Raw genomic sequence first — 19089 nt, 5'->3', positions numbered from 1 at the left:
GCCAAAATTGCATTAAATTGTGCCTCTCTTTGTCTTTGTGAATTAACTTTAACCCCACCTGCTGAACTTGGCTGAAACTGTTTTGAACATGAAACATGAAAACAGGCTAGTGCGTCCCACAACCAGTGGGGCTGCAGGTGCTCTGATTACATCAAATATAAAATAGGTAACCGGGTTTTTGAAGATATCAGAGCACATTAACCAGAGGCAGGTGCTCCACTCTGAAGGCAACCCTAAAACTGAAACCCTACCAGATCTGAAGACATTTTTCAGCTACCTGCTCATAGCATGACCCAGATACCAGTGGATACTGGGTCATCGTAGAACCTTATCACTAGTTCAATAAGATTCTTGAAGATTAGGTATGGTGAGGCCTCTCTTAAACAGTGTGCAACCAGGCTGCCCCAATCTGCCAAGACTTGGACTCAAAAAAGTGAAATTGGGTGGTGGTGGGCGATATCACAAGATCACGTGAGATTTTCAAACCACCTGTATGCTTTTGCCATTTATTGTTGCTTAACCTGTCAAGGACAAAAATGTAAAGAACATTTTGTAACAAACTGCGGTGGTTACACTGTTGCCACCCAGCAAGAAGGACCTGAGTTCGATTCCACCAAGTGGCCGGGGCCTTTCTGTGTGGAATTTGCATGTTTTCCCTGTGTTTGTGTGTCTCTAGGTTAGGTTAACTGATGATTCTAACTATGTAAATAGGCAGAGGAAGTGTGAATGTGGGTGCAAATGGTTGTCTGTCTCCCTGCGATAGACCTGTCCAGGGTGTGCCCCACCTCTTGCCCTACGAAAGCTGCTCCAGGCTCCTTAGGCTCCTAGAAAGCTGGTATGTTGACCTTTCACCTGGCCATCCTAAAAAAAGTATGACTCCCTGTACACATTTCTGAGCAAAATCCTTTCTCACTCAGCCTTCTGTCATACCACGCATGGTCACGTGTGTGTGAAATGGATGGTGTGACCTATCAACTTAGCTTAAGGTGATAACCAACACATTAGATCACATCATTCTGTGATCAAGGTAGACCCGACATTCACTGCAAGGGATAGAAGATAAAAAAAATAAAAGTAAGAGCTTTGATAAAAGAAATTGCTGTAGGATGTTTCTTTCATTCACAGTACCTACAGTTATCTAAAAGGGTCAAAATATCAACACATTTTTTTCCCTGGGTCTTAGACGGTTAAAGCACATCTAGCTTTTAGAGTTTTAATCCACTCTTAAGCTTTACTACACCACGCTATGCTGTCTACACATGCCTCCACCTTCACATCAAAATGTCCTCAGTGTCTCCAAAAATGGTGTATGTTTCACAATACTGATTTGAAATTTGCACCAATGTATACAGAACATTGTATAGAATAACAAACTGCAGAGTTCGGTTCATTATCACTATTCAGACTTGCTCTATAGTCTTTGTAAATGATCCAACTGCTTTCCCTGTTGGTGTTTTTATCATCTGTTTTCCACACATTTCCTCACTGTCAGATGGACTGATAAAGTTTCAGTTAAAGGACTGATAGCATGTGACAGTTTAATACGCTTGGACTGTGTAACTTTGATCATGATAAAATAAAGCGAAACCGAATTTTATTGCCTTTGAAAGCTTCTGTGATCCACCAAAATGTAACAAGACAACGAGCATACAGTAATGCCGATGGCCCTCTGAGGCCAGCTCCAGCACTTTTAGTGGGCATAAAGTATATCTAGCTGACAATGCTAGTTTAGCAGCTGAAGCTGACTGGGATTCATCATATAGGAGGTATTTAAATATAAAACAAGGTATTCTAAAAATGTATGTTTTGACCTATGAGTTGCACCACAGCTACTATAACTCAGTGTCGCATGTGTCAGAGCTGGCCTGTGAAGAAATGGAAAATATGGCCTCAAAATGTGACTCATCACAAAATACATGCTTCACTTTTTCTTGTATCTCATGGCCAGGTGCATGTGCATCATTAGCTGATGGCAGCAAAATGCACGAAGGGTGGAGAAGGAGAACAGCTTGACGCTCTTGGCAATTCTCCTTGGGAACACTTTGTTGACTTTCCTTTGACATTACCACCTATCTAATCCTAGCAGCTCCATACTGTGGTGGTTAACATTCACTTGACAAGATCAAGCATCTTTGGGATGTACGTGGAACAAAGCAAGCTTGATCGATGGACTCCCCACCTTACAATCTAAAAGAAGAACACAAACCTAAAGGAGCTTTAGGCACACACGACACCTTATGAGGTCTTATGAGGTTGATCTCTTGAGGAGTTAGAGGTGTTTTCGAAGCAACGAGAGGAAGTTCACAATATTAGAGAGATTCTTTTAATATTGTGGCTGTGGAATTGTGTGTGCTGTTTTTCATGGGTACACACCATGTAGTTATATATATTTTACTATCAATAACAGTTATCAACTTTATGGAAGTGCTGGAGAGAATCAGCAAAGTCATTAAGATTCAACTTCTGTGACCCTGTGCAAAATTTCTTGTCAATCAATATAATAGTCATTAATCTATTTCAGTCAACTGAACTGAACGGCTGATATTGCCAGGCTGTTTCTATTTAACAAAATGTGCACTTGTGAAAAATCTAATTTGAGGCTGGAGCGTACGTTCAGCCCACACAAAGGGACTATCGGGCCACTTGGCTGACTGCTGTTATAAACATTGCAGATTCAAATATCGATCTGCTTTACAATCAATCAAACGGCGAGTGCTTGTCAGGGTCAGAGGAGACACTAATATCTTGCACAGATGTGGATTTATGGTTTGCGTGTCTCCCCCCATTTTCATTGTCTTTCATTGATTTGTCGCCCCTCTCTTTTTTGTTTTTCAACATATTTGGTATCCTGCTGTGTTAGACTCATAGCTGCACCCCTTGGAAAATCCCTGCATCCATTTCCCATCCTCTTCTTATCACCTTTGCCATCTTTTTTCTCTTTTCTGGTTTGTTCTTTTTTCATTCATTCACTCCTTCGATTAATAAAGAAAAGCACCTCTTGGCTTGTGTGAGGTGCTGTAGGCCATTAAGTAGTAAATAATCCCAGGCAGCGCTGACTCTTGGCGCTTATGTGGGAAGACTGCAAATGACCATGAGAGACAGAGGAGTGAATGAATGAAAAAAGAAGAGTTTCTCATACAAATTGGTATGAGAAACTCCTTTGTTCCTTTTTTCTCTTTTCATTCATTCGTTCACTCATCTTTCTCTCATGGTCATTTGCAGTCGTCCCACATGAGCTCCAAGACTGTCATTAGAGCTACCTGGAATTATTTGCTGCTTAATGGCCTCAATGAATGAAAAGGGAGCAAAAGAACAAATGAGTTTCTCATACGTTTGTTCTCTTTTCATTCATTTACTCCTCTTTCTCTCATGGTCATTTGCAGTCTTCCCACATAAGCTCCAAGAGTCAGGGCTGCCTGGAATTATTTACTGCTTAATGGCCTACAGCAGCTCACACAAGCCCAGAGGTGCTTTCCTTTATTTATCGATTTTCATTCCTTTTGTCTTACTGTGTGCTGTTCCCGAGAGTGGTTGCGTGTGCTGTGTGCAGGACAAGTCCACAACAAATAGATAAAAAGCCCAAGGACGTCCTGTACATCCGAGCTACTGGCGAAATGGCCCGTGGATTGAAAGATTGATTGATTTGATGTTTGAAGGCTAATCTGCTGTTAGGCTGCTTGGTGATTCATCTGCTGCCTGTGCCTCTGCCTGTTTACATAATTTACAGTATGCATGTCCCACACTATGCATGCATGTGTGCATACACTGTGACAAACTGCTGTAAGAAATACTCACAGTGCCATAGTGTGAGATACGTATTTTCTACTCTGTTAAATATTTCCTGGTTCCCATATAATATTGCAACCTACTGTGAAAAGAATTGCATTCAGGAGGAGATGCCAGCTTGTTGGTCTTATATTGTTTGTCATCCTATTTATGTTGCGCTGAACTGTTGCCATCCTACAATCATCTCACAGAAAGGAATCTCAATACAGTTTTATAGTTTATAGCAGGATTGTGCAATTGTCTTCCACAGGGGTTGTTGTCCAGAGACCCTTACTCTATGTCTATGTGCTTTACAAATTAGACTAAGTTCAAGTCTATTTTCAGTTGATCTGCATATCAGTGAGACACAGATTTTTGTCTGTTTTTAGACAGTTCTTAAAGATGGACAAAAAGGCCAATAGTATATATGAACAAAGTAAGATTCTTAATTGCTGGTATATTATCAAATCTATACATTCTATATCTAATATTTCCATTCATCATGAGAGAAGCTACACCCTGTACACCTCAGACTTTCAGTGTAACTCCAGGTCAGAAATATGATAATATTCTGCAGTATTAGATTAGATGTATTAGTGATGGATAGTGGTCTGGAAGGAATCATCTGCTTCTGAATGTGAATGAGACCAGAGACATGGTGATTGTCTTCAGAAGGAAGACAACGGCTATCCTGGAAAAGCATGTTGATATGGTGAGGTAGTATGGCATCCACGTTGAACTGGAAGACCAACACAGTAAGTGAAGTGTATGCAAAAAAAGCAAGCTGACAACCATCAATGTCTACAGTAAATGATGGAGATTTTCAGTCACTCAGGACTTCAGGACTTGTGGCAAGTGCAGTGTACTTTGCTGTTGTCTGCCGTGGGCTATGGGGGCAGATAATATTATCATTATTATTATTATTTTTACTATTATTATTATTTCAACTGGTGTAACAAAAGATTTTCCCGAAAATGGGATAAATAAAGTATTTGGGGTATATACGAGTCCAATGGTCAACACAGTTCAACTGCTGAATTTCAAAGTCATCTAAATGTAAAAACAGAATAAGAAGAAATAGAACAAAGCACACGCTAAAGCTCCAGTGGTATTATTAATTGAAGAAATATTTACAGAGCGCTGCAGTGCCTCATCCTGTCTTTGGTTGAGTAGGAGCCAGTTACAGCGTGTGTATATGTGTGTGTTAGAGGGGGTGGATGGGGCTTTCACCAAAATGACCGATTATGTAACACCAGGAAATAAATAAGTAAAGATACAGAGATCACAGTCCCCAAAAAGGAGCATTAGATGAATGGCAGAGGTGGAGGTGGATGACACCACTGTTGCAGATACACGGCTCCCCGCCTCCACCTTTGTGAGCACGATGAGGACGATGGTGATATCGCCAACCCAACAATCCTCCCATTGCATTTTTTTGATCAATGAGAGAGAGAGAGAGAGAGAAAGGGGGGAGGGAGAGAGAGAGAGGGAGAGCGAGAGAGAGAGACAGAAGGGGGTTTGGGTATTTTCAGCCTCACTCTGGCAGCTGTGCAGCTACCCCACGTACATGCTCATATCCGGAGAGAGACAGACAGAGTAAGAGAGAGAGAAAGAGAGAGAGAGAAGACTGACTTCCTTCTTTTTTGCTCTGCAGACGCGTGCGTGACCTATCTGCTCCCGGATTTCCCTGCAACTTTTTATTTTTCTTGCGATTTTTATACTGTTTTCATCGTCGCATTCCTCCTTCCTTTGGAATGAACTGTTTTCCTGCCTGCATCGTTTCCATGCCAGCATGGGAACTGCTGTGTCCAAGAGGAAGAATTTAAGAAACGATGCGATTTCTTCTGTGGCAGCAAAAGTTAGGTGAGTGATACTCGGAGCTCTCGGCCTATACCTCAGTGTTATAGTACCCTTAGGAAGTCTTGGCAGGTGTTTTAGCCTTCAGGTGCGAGCGACACGAAGTTCCCAGGTGTGACAGTTTTGCGTTTTGATGGATTACCACTGCGCTATCCTGGATATAGCCAGGCTGCCTTGTAATGCGCAGAGAAGCTCTTTGCGCTTTTGGTGGTTGCTGATTGTCCCGCGTCTAGCTCGGAACGTGCACTGGGGCAAATATCGATTAAAGATCTCCCAAAACTGAACCTGTAATCAGAAATTGATTACGTGATTAGGATGGCTTCATGCAATTTCCCCTTATTTGTGTTTTATTTAATGTAAACCTGCTGCAAGATGTTTGCTCCTGGCGCGTCGGAGTGTTTCTGGATGTTGTGAATGAAGCATCATTGTATAACCAAAGTCATGCAGAGGCAAAATGGGACTGCCGTGACTCAGAGTGTCCCTGATGCATTTTCTCAGTTTGCCACCTCTTATTAGCTGCTATTTAAAAAAGAAAATCCTGCTATTTGATTGTTATTTCAGTTTAACGAAAAACTGCCTTTCTGTCTGGCCGCAGAGAATCGAGAAAACAGTACAGCGATGAGGCGGCAGCCTTCACTCCGGGGTGGGCAAATGAGCCAGCTGTCGATTAATCAGTCACGGCAATCGATTCTGTCGTTGGCACTAATCACCTATCACGACCAGTCATTGGGTCAATCACAGAGGGCAGCACGGGAAAACGTAATTTTTGCAGGCTGGAAAAACAAGACTCAGACTGTTTGGCATGAGTCCAGCCCGTTAAAACCTATTAGGGACTCAGTCTGAGAGCCGTGCGTGTTTTAAACAGCCAGAACCGCATCCAGCTGTTGCAGCAGGGGGAGTAAGGAGGCTGTAGCAACGATGCTGCCTTCTTCCTCACATCTGCGAGGCTGCAGTTCGCTGGAAAGCACGTGTGCCTGTGTGTTTCATGTGTCCAGGCACCAAGCGCAGACAGGACGCTACAGTCCCACATGAGCTCGGAATACAAAGCAGCTCTCTGCTTCAGAGGGTGCCTCACAGCAGGGCCCAGTGTTTGATTTTTAATTCTGTCCATGAATGACCTTGACTTGTTCAGACTATAGCATTCACAGATGTGGGCTGATGTGTTGTTACGTCATTCTCTCAGGGTGTGTGTGCCTTCTTTACATTACACAACCATGCTTTTAGCGATGTGTGCTCTTAGCGCAGTGTGTTTTTGTGTCTGTGTGCTGCCTTAAAACGAAGATGAGAATGTGATCGTCCTGCACGATTAGAAAATGACCCAGAGGAGATCCTGAGCAGGTGTTCCACTGTGAGACCCTGTGTGAGGAAGAGACAGCATGCCCACCGCAGGGCTGCCACTCTTTTTCTCACCCCCCCCCCCCCCCCCCCCCTTTGCATCTACAAAGGGACTGCACAAACTGTTACACGTCTGACTCAACTGGTAGCCACACACACACACACACACACACACACACACACACACACACACACACACATGCTCCCCTCCTTCTTCACTCACATAAGCACAAACACTCAATTTCAGAGCTTATTTATTTATTTTGACTGATAGAAGAATCCACCTCGCCTCCAGTATATGGGAAAAAGAGTTGATTCACATCCAATATTTATCAGCCTTTCACCTGCACATAACCTCATGCATGAGGAAGTGAGAATTTAAAAGAATTTAATAAAAGCGGCCCATTTCCATCTCTCTACTTGCACATGCACACAGTTGCATGGATCCCATGTGTGTCTCTTCATACAGCTTTTCTTTTTTTTTGTTTGTTTGCTTGTCTGTTTTTAAGGTTATCTTTTGTGCATTTTGTGCTGATCTTGTATCATGTGTCATGCCAGAATAAGGGAAAGTTAAGCAGCGAGATGCAGATTTGTAACCGTGAGTGGGATTTAATACTTTCTCCCACTAAAATCTGTTTATTGTTAATTTATAGCAACATGAAGGAAGGAGACTTTGCTTATACATTTTAAATTACAGCAAATCAGACACGGTAACCTGGAGTTGGAATCAACCATATGGCATGCCTTTATGTTCCTACATGCTGGAAATGATGCTAGTAGTGAGGCTAGTCAGGGGTGGGCAACTCCAGGCCTCGAGGGCCGGTGTCCTGCAGGTTTTAGATCTTGCCCTGAGTCAGCACACCTGAATCAAATGATTAGTTCATTACCAGGCCTCTGGAGAACTTCAAGGCATGTTGAGGAGGTCATTTAGCCATTTGAATTAGCTGTGTTGGATCAAGGACACATCTAAAACCTGCAGGACGCCGGCCCTCGAGGCCTGGAGTTGCCCACCCCTGGGCTAGGTGCACTAACTGTTCTTAATTTCCTGCAGACCTACCCTTACCTTAAATCAAGTGATGCTGATTCTTTATGGTTTTCAGAACCTTATAGGCAAATGACAATACATCTAAACTAAAGTCTGAGTCATTATCCTTCGCCAGCACAGAGTGGAAAAAGTAACTTTAAATATGCTTATTTTTTTCCTCTTTCTCCAGCTCTTATACACTCCACCACACATCTTTCTGAATTATAAATATCCCCCACTTTTCCTTTTACTATTTCCAAACCATCCCAGATGCCAGCCAGTCTATTTTGACTTCATTAAAACATTAAATTCATTAAATGAAACCTCCAGGGGCCTTTTAAGAGCCAGGTATAAATGTCAAGCTTACTTAAACAAACATCTAGCAAACCCACACACTTTTTGTAATACACATAATTATTTATTGTTTTTTATCCTTCCTTGCATACAGCATCAGTCTGATGGAAGAATATGAAATGCCATAGACAAGCAGCAAAAGTTCTGGACTTCATTAATAACAAGTGTGAGCTTGGTTGACAGTAAGACAATTCCCCACTGCCCCTTTTATTAAAACCAAGAAAAGGATCTTTCTCTAACTTAATTATTTCTTCTTGGCAAAACCTGTCACTCTGCTAGTGCTTTACATTGTCCCCTTTAACTAGGAATGCCTTCCAAAGGACTGGCCAAATTAAAAGGTGACATGGTGATAACAGAAGGACACAAGAGTGATGACAAATGTTGCAAGGAACCACAATACAAAACATGTAGAATATCCAAAATAAAAAAACAAAAGAATCCATTGGCTGTGATACCTAAGTGGAGCTGATAATGTGTAACTATGGTGAAAGCTGTAATGCTTAAAGATCATATGTTATTTTCATGTTATTCATTCCTGACTTATGAACTCATTCGTGATTTTTGGAGAATCACATTGTAATAAAAACCTACAAATTTCAAACTCATAGCACCAGAAATCAGTTACAGTTATCCTTAACAAACAATAGATGTTTGCACTGTGTTTCTTGGCAGTCAGTGCAACAACTGTTAAGACATTTTAGTCTGTACCAAAGTGGTGGACAGACTGGCATTCGTGTCCTCACAGCCATGCCATTAGCATAGCTAAAAAGAAGAAAAATGTGGTGAGTTTTTATTCTGTTAATAGGTGTGCCTGATTGGAAAGCATGCACAAAGATATTTTCCTCAAGTGATCTCTTTTGTCTTGAGATATGAGGACACGTTAGAGGTCTGAATGCTACTAAAGAGGCACTGGCTCCTTGTACCCGATGCTCGACAGTGCCTGTGTCATCTTGTGCATGCTTATGGATTTCTGTTATGAAACAGGTCACACTCTCCTCTCCAGCAGCTTCGGTGAGGTAGCTAGTGACAGAGAGTGAGGAGGGAAAGAGAGAGGGGGACAGATTACCTCCTATGTACACACCAGAATTCTGCGACACTGAGCGAGGAAGGAAATGCTTTGATCTGTCGATCAGCCTAAGAGGAAGGCTGTGCTGTGGTTCGGCTGAAGGGCAGTGGACAACAGCTTTCACAGAGCTCTGAGAGTGTGGAAAATGGACTGAAAGATGAAAGACCTTTTTTTTTTCTTTTTCCAGACTGATGCAAATGAAACATTGTGTCTTAGTTTGTGGAGGACAGTCAGGTGGCCTGCAGTCACTCTGTTATTGGGGGCCAGCGATGTTACATAACCGTTAGAAATTTATTTTTTTAATTTAGATTTATTCAAACGCCATGGAAAGACTGCCTCCTAAGTTTTATAAATCTGATCGTGTTTTGGGCAAAATCATGCTTCATCGTGCTTTTGCTTATGTTTTTCTCATCTGCTATAAATTATGCACTCCGCGTTTTAAATGTATTCTTACTACTTTATTCATACTCATTTGAGTGAAAGAAATCGCTATAATATCTACTGTATCTTGACCTCCTTTCCCTCCTGCTTTGTTCAATTTGTGTAATTTGTTCATTAAATATGCTGAATGATTCACATTTTATTCATTACAGTCTGAATAATCATACGCACTCCAGCAGTGCTGTGTGATTGTTGGTCTGTGACTGCCATTCTGTATTTAATATTTCTTAATGAATTAGTGAAGCTTAATTTGCTTATTATGAAGGCTACAGGTTACAGGGAAATAGCACCAGAACAAGTTTGTACTGTAAATGGACCTTGAGTGAAAATTGTTCAGTATGGCAATAGATTGTAGTAGGAAATTGTGTTTGAGAATGCCTGCTTAATGTCATGCAATCTAGCACAGATTTCAACAGAATTTCCAGAAATTTTGTGAAAGAAAATGCAGTTTTATTTTGAAAAATTTGCCCCATTCTCAATGCTCTGCTGTTCCAGAGAGGCTTATATTAAAGATTTGGATTTCAAGCTTTTACTGTGTGTACTTTGTCATGTGTTTGGGTCCTCTACTTCTGAGCGAGGAACTCAGGTCTTATCCATCCCATGCTGTGGTGAACCTTTCTGTCAAAACATTTATATTTTTATTTTGGTTCACAGCTATTCTTGATCAAGCCTTGTTTGGTGTTGGATGTATTCATGTAAGTGGAAGTTGGAAGAGAGGTGCCGTCAAATTAAACTATTTATGATTGATAGATTGCAGATAAACAAGATACAAATGGAACCTGCGTGAGCAAGGGTTTTTTTGTGCTCGATGTCTGTTATGAATAAGATGTAAATACACTGTTGGAGGTAATCATATGATTGATGTTCATGTGATAATCCTGGGACTATTTTATAAGAGTCTTCTGATTTTGTCTTTTTCGCTTAGCAGAAGATGATTTTAGTTGATTTGTGATTATTTATTTACTTGTTTTTTTTCCCATTTCCATTCAAGTTTCCTCTTAATGTCATGGCTAAATGAGATACCGAAACATAACATAAGCTTCTGGTGATGTTTTTTTTGTTTTTTTGTCTTTTTATTACTATACTTTGTTTTTCTACTGTCACAAGTGAAAATATACAGTGGGAATAAGCTCTCTGTGCCCGCTCTATAAAAAAAGATCAGCGTTAAATATGTGTTAGCTGCTGCAGAAAAACACTGCTGTGTGGGAATCAGTGTCATCATTCAACACCGTATGTGGTTGTGGTGCTTCAGCCTCTAGTGTACTGACATTTTAATCAGCTCCTCAATGCTTGGTTCCCACATGTCCCATAATGCATTGCACCTTTAAGACTGCAGTTAACATTCCCATGTCTCTTCAGCCCTCAATATGTGCAACAAGTTCCTCAACAGGTTCTCATCACCTCATCTGTGTGTGTGTGTGTGTGTGTGTGTGTGTGTGTGTGTGTGTGCGCGCGCGCGCGTGTTACCCTGCATGTGTGTTCTGTGAAACACATTTCAATTAGTGCATCTGAGAGGAGGATTTGATTAAGAGGCATTAAGAGTAAGGAATCTGTTTCCTTGGCAGCTGATTGCTTACGGTGGATGGAGAGACACCCAGAGGAGACATCAGCTCTGATGATATTCAGACCAGTGGGAACACTGCCAGGGGAGACCTTTCAGCCATGGCAGGGGATATGGTCACTGTGTTAAATGATATCAGAATCCACAGAGGAACGAGGCACATTAGATATGGGTCAATAATGGAATGAAATGCTGCATCATTGCTGTAAAGAACTGTAAGCCAGTTCTTTAATCTTGTAGGTCCTTAGGGATCCATTTTATAGCCCTGCAGATAAAGGTCAGGTTTATAGCTTAAATATGAGAAAGAACACAATTGAAGGAAAATGTTTTTGGTTAATGATCACAGATTTATTTTCTTCTGTTTATCATCTTTGTTTTGGATTTTTGTTGGTTGTATTAATTTAACCCTTCATATCGATGTCATTTCGAGACAGAAAAATGAGAAAAGCCATTTTATTAAAGAACAAAGCACATAAGAAGTGTAAGAAGGTTAGGGATATCTCTGAATATTTATTCTATCCTTCAAAGCATTAAATAAATCTCATTAAAAAGCTAGCATTATGTTTCCAAACGATTAATTGGACCATTTGAAAACAGTTTGTAACAGATATATGAAGACTCAGAAGTAGAGGACCCAAACACATGACAAAGTACGCACAGTAAAAGTCCAAAAGTCGAAATCCAAATATTTAATATAATCTGAGATCACAAAAAAAATGTCAGCAAAAAAATAAAAAAAATAGAAACAAGCGGAAACAAGAGGAATGCTAACTGAAGAAAACTTAGTTACTACAGTAAGGCCAAAGTGATCTGGCAAGCAAGAAAGAGAAGCTGTGGTGTAGATAGTATACACAGGTGAGTAATTGGCTGATTGAGAACATGTATTTGGGAAAAACTCCCTAAGGATGGTAGTAATATCCAAAAGTCTGGGCCACCCCTCATTTTTTTTATATTTTGTTTCCAGGGAGCCAGACTTTTTCTGAATCCACAAAAATGGCAAGGATAACACATGTGACAGGCATAAAATAATATGTTTGAATCAGCAAGGTGACTCCCAATGAGCTCTTAGCTAAAAACTTGGCGTTTCTCAGCATGGTGTGCAGTGTGTCCTTAACAAAACTGAGGAAACTGGAACAATGTTGGATAAAAGAAAAAGTGATAGGCCTAAAAAAAAACTACCCACTGTTCATCTGTATCTGACTGTCAGATACAGAGTAATAGCATCTGAGAGTCATGTCCTCAAGAAGTAGGAAACAGTCCACCAAACACCTGACACTGGACCTGAGTAATGCATCTGTCGCTGTAGCTAATCCAGATATTGTTCATTGAAGCCTCATCAGAAATGGTCTAGATGCAAGGATACCTCTCTCCAGAAGCTATTCTTAAGGAAGGGAAACAGGGAGGAAAGGCTTAGGTATGCTGGGTTACAAAAGAACTGGACTAAATCAGTGGCAACAGATGTTATAGTGAATCCAAATTTGGGATTTCTGATTCAAATTATCATCAAAATGTACAGAGGACATCAGGAGAGAGGTACAACAGTCATTGATACTGGGGATATTGTCAAAATTAAGAAGTGATCCACCATGAAATACCTCCTAGAAAGCATCTGATTGCCAAAGGCTACTTTTTTCTGCATGCCGGTGATCCCAGACACACTGCCAACCCAGTACCATCACATTGACACACTATCAGTCCTGGATTGGCCTCCCCAGAGCCCAGACCTGAACGTTATTGAAGCAGTGTAGCGTCATTTTCAAAGATAACGAAGCAAGAGGCAGCCAACATCCAAAGAAGTGTTTGGAATGTCCTTCAAGAAGCCTGCAGAACTATTCTTCAAGATTGCTTGAAGAAATTAGAAGAAAGGTTGCCTTAGAAAATTCATGCTGTGTTGAAGAATACGAAATATTGACTTTCAAGCTCATTAGCGCAGTACAGACTCAATTTTTGTCTTGTATACTGTATTTCCATGTATGCTTGCACACGTTTTAACAAATTTCTGCACCTTTTTCCCATTTTCCTAGTAAAATATAGAAAAATAGGGGTGACTCAAGAGTTTTGCACCGCACTCTAATGTAACACTGTTTTTGCAAGTGTTACATTAGAGATTACAAAAACTCTCTCTGTTCCACACAATCTGTTTATTTAATTATATTACTGAAATACAGCCAGTTACTTGGAAGAGTGTGGATTGCTTGTTTGGCGCCTATCCAAGAGTGAGTGGACATTTTAACTATTGACAGGAGGAACCGAAGCAGGAAAACATTTGACTGACAGCCTTCATCACGTAGGTGTAAGTGCACCCTGAACAAAAAGATACAAGCCGAGAAAAAAAAAAGTCAAACAACAAGTGGATAACGTAGGTCTAATATAGGCATTAATGCTCCTCCAGCTGCACCCATTAGTAAGTGATTACACTTTGTTCTCTCTAGATCTATGAAAAGTGCTGAGGTGTATCTTCCTGTTGTTGAGAGTCCTTTTATGTGCCTGAAGTGGTTAGTGGAGTTTCTGACAAAATGTATTCAAGAAGTGGAGTGTGTGTAAGTGGTGTCTGACTCATTCATCTGGTGTAATAAGTACACTACACACGACCTGCTTAGTTCTAGACACAAGTACAAAAAAAAATGCTCAGATTCACTCTGACTTGCTCACTCAGAAGGAACTGAAAAGATGACCAGATAATATGCAGCAGCTTAAGGTTTCATGTTGTACCCACAGAAGTTTACATAACAGGAATAAAGCTGCTCTTGGAATTGTGTCCTTTTTAATTCGGAAAATGGCCCCAAAAAGTCCTTACAACAGCCTCCCTAATTACGAGGCTTCTCTGTTAGAGGAGTTAAAAAAAAACCAAGTCATTAAGGGTGCATATGAAAGAGATTTTGATGAATGGATCAGCAAAATGTCAGACCTTAACAAAGGAGATTACTGTTTGCCTCTCATTCCCTACGTAATGTTACAGGAACCATGACAACAAATGTCCCCTTTTCTCACCAAAGTAGTAATTTTAACCCAAACCAACATGTTTAAACAATCCAAGCTAAGTATTTATTTTTAGTGCAGTTGCATTATGAAAAAGATTTATTGTTCTACTGAACAGAAGAATTGAATAATGAGATCAGAATACTGGTGGGGTGCAAACAAGGCGATTTAGTCATTTACAATTGAGGACAGCTGAAGACAGGAGTTGGTGTCGTGTTCAAGGATGCATCATCATCTTATTAAACATAATTTGACCTTTGAAAATGCTGTTTCCAACATCATCTTTCAAACAACATGAACAACAAGTACTTAAAGAGCTGAAAATATTGAACAGACACAAAAGAATGGCCCATTAGTCCAGGCGATACTGCATTTTCAGGTATCTAGATTCAGTGTATGACAGTCAGTCATAGCTGACTGACTGGGTGTTCACACTTGCCTGTGCAAACGGCGGCACGTGCCAAAAATAACGTCACGACTTCTGACGGGTGCTGCTTTCTGGTGTCATTTCGGCTTGCAGTGTGCCCCTTGATTTCTCTAGCCTGGTGTGAGGGGGCAGCCACACGGCCTGATTGGTGACATGATTGTATGAGTGGGTCAATCTTTGTAGCTGTTTCGGTGATACAATAGTGCAGGAGCACAGAGATTTGCAGGTGGTACTGAGAGAAATACTGCAACAGGCTGAAAATATAAGAGATTCAGTAGAAAACTTTGAAGAAAATCTCTGCAATCACTTTGATTTCTGTTTCAATTTTTGCTATTCCCACCCCAGTAATGATTTCTTTCTCTGAGTTGCCAGTCAATGGTTACAGGGCTGTCTTGGTGTGATAATTTGGACAAACAATTGCAAGTGCATCAACCATAATCACAGCTTAAGGTACCAAACGGTGATGTGCACTATCATAAGTATGCAAGACATGGTTGATGCAACAGGGAAAACAGACACAAGTGATGCTTTTTGCTTACTTTACAGCATTGCATCTCACCAAGAAGGCAACAACATAGCAGGATGTCAACCGTTTTCATGTTGTTGTCTGCTAAGCTGCAGAGTCAATGAAAACAGATGTTCTGACGCTTACCTTAAGCATCTGTACTAATAAACAGTAGCGTACTACATTAGTTAGTATGACAATTGTTGAAATTTAAAGAGTTTTATTGTAAATAAAAAACACTGATGTCATTGTTTTATGACTTTTCAGCTACTGTGTGTGTTTTGCAAACTAATTAGATGCTTACCATGAAGCTGTGATGCATACATGGGCTCCAGACAGCACTGACAGTGAAATGTGATGGCACCATTTTTAAATCAAGTCAAGGTTTACATGACTTGATTTACATGTTTTGGCAAACCAAAAGTTGCTGGCTCATTTCCACTCAGAGGCACAATAAACCAGAAAGGACACCTAGAATTAAAAACAAATGAACTGCCAAATGAAACATTTAGTTTCCTAATAATATATAATATCTCCTGCAAAACTGATATAATGGGCCAATTCACAAACATTGTCTTGCCAGACACAAATTTCTACTCAACCTCTAGGGTTTAAGGTCACCTCAAGTAGTCCATCACTGTCAGACAAGTTAATCTGATTGGAGTCAGTCCAGGACACTGGATTGAACCCGTGCCATCCTTGCTACTTTGTTTCATTGCATGCTTAAGCTGCCCCTTAAGAAATGAAATCACACAAAAGATGTTTAGTTTTGTGGCTGCACCTTCAAACTGAGTCTGCCATCATTTTTCATCTTTCAGTTTCTCACAGTCCTTTTTTTCTATCCACCTGTTTTTCCTCAGGTTTAGCCCTCCTTTCATTTGTAATATGGTCAAAATTTTCTACACTGCTCTTCCTCTCAGCTGTAATCACTTCCCTGCTCCTCAGAATCTCCCCTCCCTAACTTGTCTCTTTCCCCAAACCCCGGTCACATGGCTGAGAGCATGCAGGACGAATTTCATATCTAACTGTCAAGCTCTTCCTTTCCCTTTCCTTCATCATTTTTCACCGGAGACTATTTATCAGTTGCTACCTCACTGCCCCCATGCTGTGCTCACGTATCACATATGAAGCTGGTGCAAAAATGTGAATATAAGACAGCACTGTACAGAGAAAGGGTTTGTGTGGTGGATGATTGAGAGACATTCTGCTCTATCCATTTCCAGCTCTGTTTCCTCTCATGTATAATGGATGATGCGTGCCTCTTGCACCATTGTTTGCTGATTCTAATCAGAGTGCCCAGCCTGTTGAATTATAAAGCAGGTGGGCCAAATAAAAATGTATCAGAGGTTCTGAGGGACACCTGCTGATTAAAGTATAGACTACATTTATCACAAGTGTCCTTAATTGTGATTGTTGTTACTGCAGGCACACACAAACAAAAACATTTATTTTTCTTAATGCCCTTAAGTACCATTAGACTCACATGTCCGCATGCAAGCACATGCACACGCAGCTTTATGCCCATTACAACTGAAGAAGTCGGGGGTTTCTGAGAAGAAGTTGCTGTAGCAGAACTGCAGCGGCATGGTGAGCTATTTTTAGAAATGTAGTGAAAGGAGCTGGTTGGTGACACAGCACGTGCAGAGCCTTAGTTCTCAACAACACCCCCAAACTCTCAAAGGTTTGGTTTACATTAGCTGCAGTTTTAACCATTGACAGTAAACAGTGTAGAAGCCAAAAGACTCTGCAGTCACAAAAGAAACATTTAAAATTACCACTTAATTTGTTTTGTGTGAGGTTTTTGTTTTGCAGTAAAAACTTGTTGAACTGAGGTCTGTTCATCCATCCATTCATTGTCTTCCATTTATGCAATTTAGGGTTTTGGTTTGTGCTAGAGCTTATCCCAGCTGTCATAGTGCAGACGGGCACGTGGCACAGGGAGAACACGGAAACTACAAACAGCTGGATTCAAATACAGTGCTAACAACTGCACCACCTTTCTGCAAATCCCCAGCGAGGAAAGGCCTGGGTCAGAGGCATACACATACTACTGAGCCCTCATCAAGCTGAGAAAAAGTTCACGCTTCAAATTTTTTTAGCAGTGAACAATACAAAAACATCTAGTGTGAATTTAATTGAGATAAAGATCAGCACTACAGCATCTGCAAACTCTTATCATATAAATTACCTGACCCTGAGACAGCCCTTAGTTATGCTGCAATAGGCCTAGGCTGCTGGAGGTTACCCATGATGCACTGACTCTTTCTTCTTCACTTAACTCTTTTCAGTCTCTGTGTGTTTATACGCCACTCTGCATTAAATTAAAACGAGTTATTATTCATCTCTGGCTCTCTTCCACAGCATGACCTAGTCCTGTCTTCCTCCCCTCACCATCCCTGAGCCTGGTTCTGCTGGAGGTTTCCTCCTGTTAAAAGGGAGTTTTTCCTTCCCACTGTCACCAAGTGCTTGCTCATAGAGGGTTGTCTGATTGTTATACCTAAACAGTATAAAGTGCCTTGATGTTGAATTAAATTGAATTAAATTTACTTCAATTAAATTTACTTTCATTTACTTTTGGTCCATGCTCACCTTTAGTTGCTGAATGTCACATTAGTAGGGGCTGCTTCCAATATTCTTATATCATAAGATAAATATATGAAATAATGATGATCTAATATATTTAAACATTTTCTCAGATTAACACTCAGAAACCTATGCAATTCCAAATAGTGTACTACTTACATTTGGTTCAAAAAAGATGCTCAGCATTAAAACATGTCTGTTTTTCTTATATGTTACCAGCACAGAAGATTATTAAGTTTGTAGCACCCAAGGACCAAGGAGATAAGTGATCTATTTGAAAGACAATATCACAGTACAGGGGATTGGGCCACACAGAACCATTGGGAAGATCACTTATGTCAAGATTACACTTTGGTTAAAGATTGGATTATATGTTGTTTTCTGCTCCCAGTTTTTTAATTGAGGCTCCCAATCTTGTGCTGATCAATGAGTAATGAGGTAATGAACACAAATGTTGTATTTCCCTTCCATCATGTGAAGTTTGGCCATTTAATGACACAATCTTCTTCTTTTGCACTCTTCTATTAGCAATATAATAGAGTAATATCAAAACCCACTGTATGTGGAAAATGTGCATTAATTTGTACAACCACGCTTTCTATTTCTTTATTTATTCCAGTATTCGCACATCACAGCAATGGAAGGAGGCTGAAGGGACGTGGATCAGAACACATGTTATCACAATTATATGGTTTTATGCTCGGGTCAAACTTAAGGACAAAATTGTTTTATATTTTTTAAAGTTTATAGATATCTAGAGGTGAGAATATGTACAGGAATATTAACTTCTCTTACTGGACTGCTAGTTATTTCACTTACATTGCTTACATTTCAGTATGGCACATATGGCAGGCCGTAGAATATGCCTATATGGAACAGCTATAAACAGGTCAGGTTTTATCATTAAATGTAAAAGTCAGGTTTGTCAGTCAGGTTTGTTTTTGTGCATTGTCTCAAGAGGAGCCTTGGGTTAAAGGGGTGAAAGAGCACAAAGTGCACTAAGAATACAGAGCCGTGTCTCAATAAGAAACTGTGTGAGAGAGAGGGAAGAAGGTTGCATCAAATAAGTGTTTTCACTGCACTCCTGCTCTTTCTGTGACGGAGATTGTGTGAGTCAGTTTGTGTATGTGTGTGTATGCTTACTGTGCTGGACAGGCTTTAATAATTGACGGTGGTGCCGGGCGGAGGTGTA

The 19089-nt window shown here is 40.5% G+C and overlaps 1 protein-coding gene across 1 annotated transcript in view; it reads left to right on the top strand.

Annotated features, from left to right (window-relative positions):
• The first annotated feature begins 5087 nt into the window (after positions 1-5087).
• Positions 5088-19089, top strand: part of nsmfa (NMDA receptor synaptonuclear signaling and neuronal migration factor a) — a 44628-nt gene continuing 30626 nt past the window's right edge. The window contains 1 exon segment of the mRNA XM_063478722.1: positions 5088-5628. Coding sequence (XP_063334792.1) covers positions 5558-5628 — 71 coding nt within the window. The 5' untranslated portion in view covers positions 5088-5557.

This window comes from Pelmatolapia mariae, linkage group LG7 (genome assembly GCF_036321145.2).
Source record: "Pelmatolapia mariae isolate MD_Pm_ZW linkage group LG7, Pm_UMD_F_2, whole genome shotgun sequence".
NCBI classification, from domain to species: Eukaryota; Metazoa; Chordata; class Actinopteri; order Cichliformes; family Cichlidae; genus Pelmatolapia; species Pelmatolapia mariae.
The sequence above is the reverse complement of the archived record's forward strand: the minus strand, read 5'-3'. Positions and strand labels throughout refer to the sequence as shown.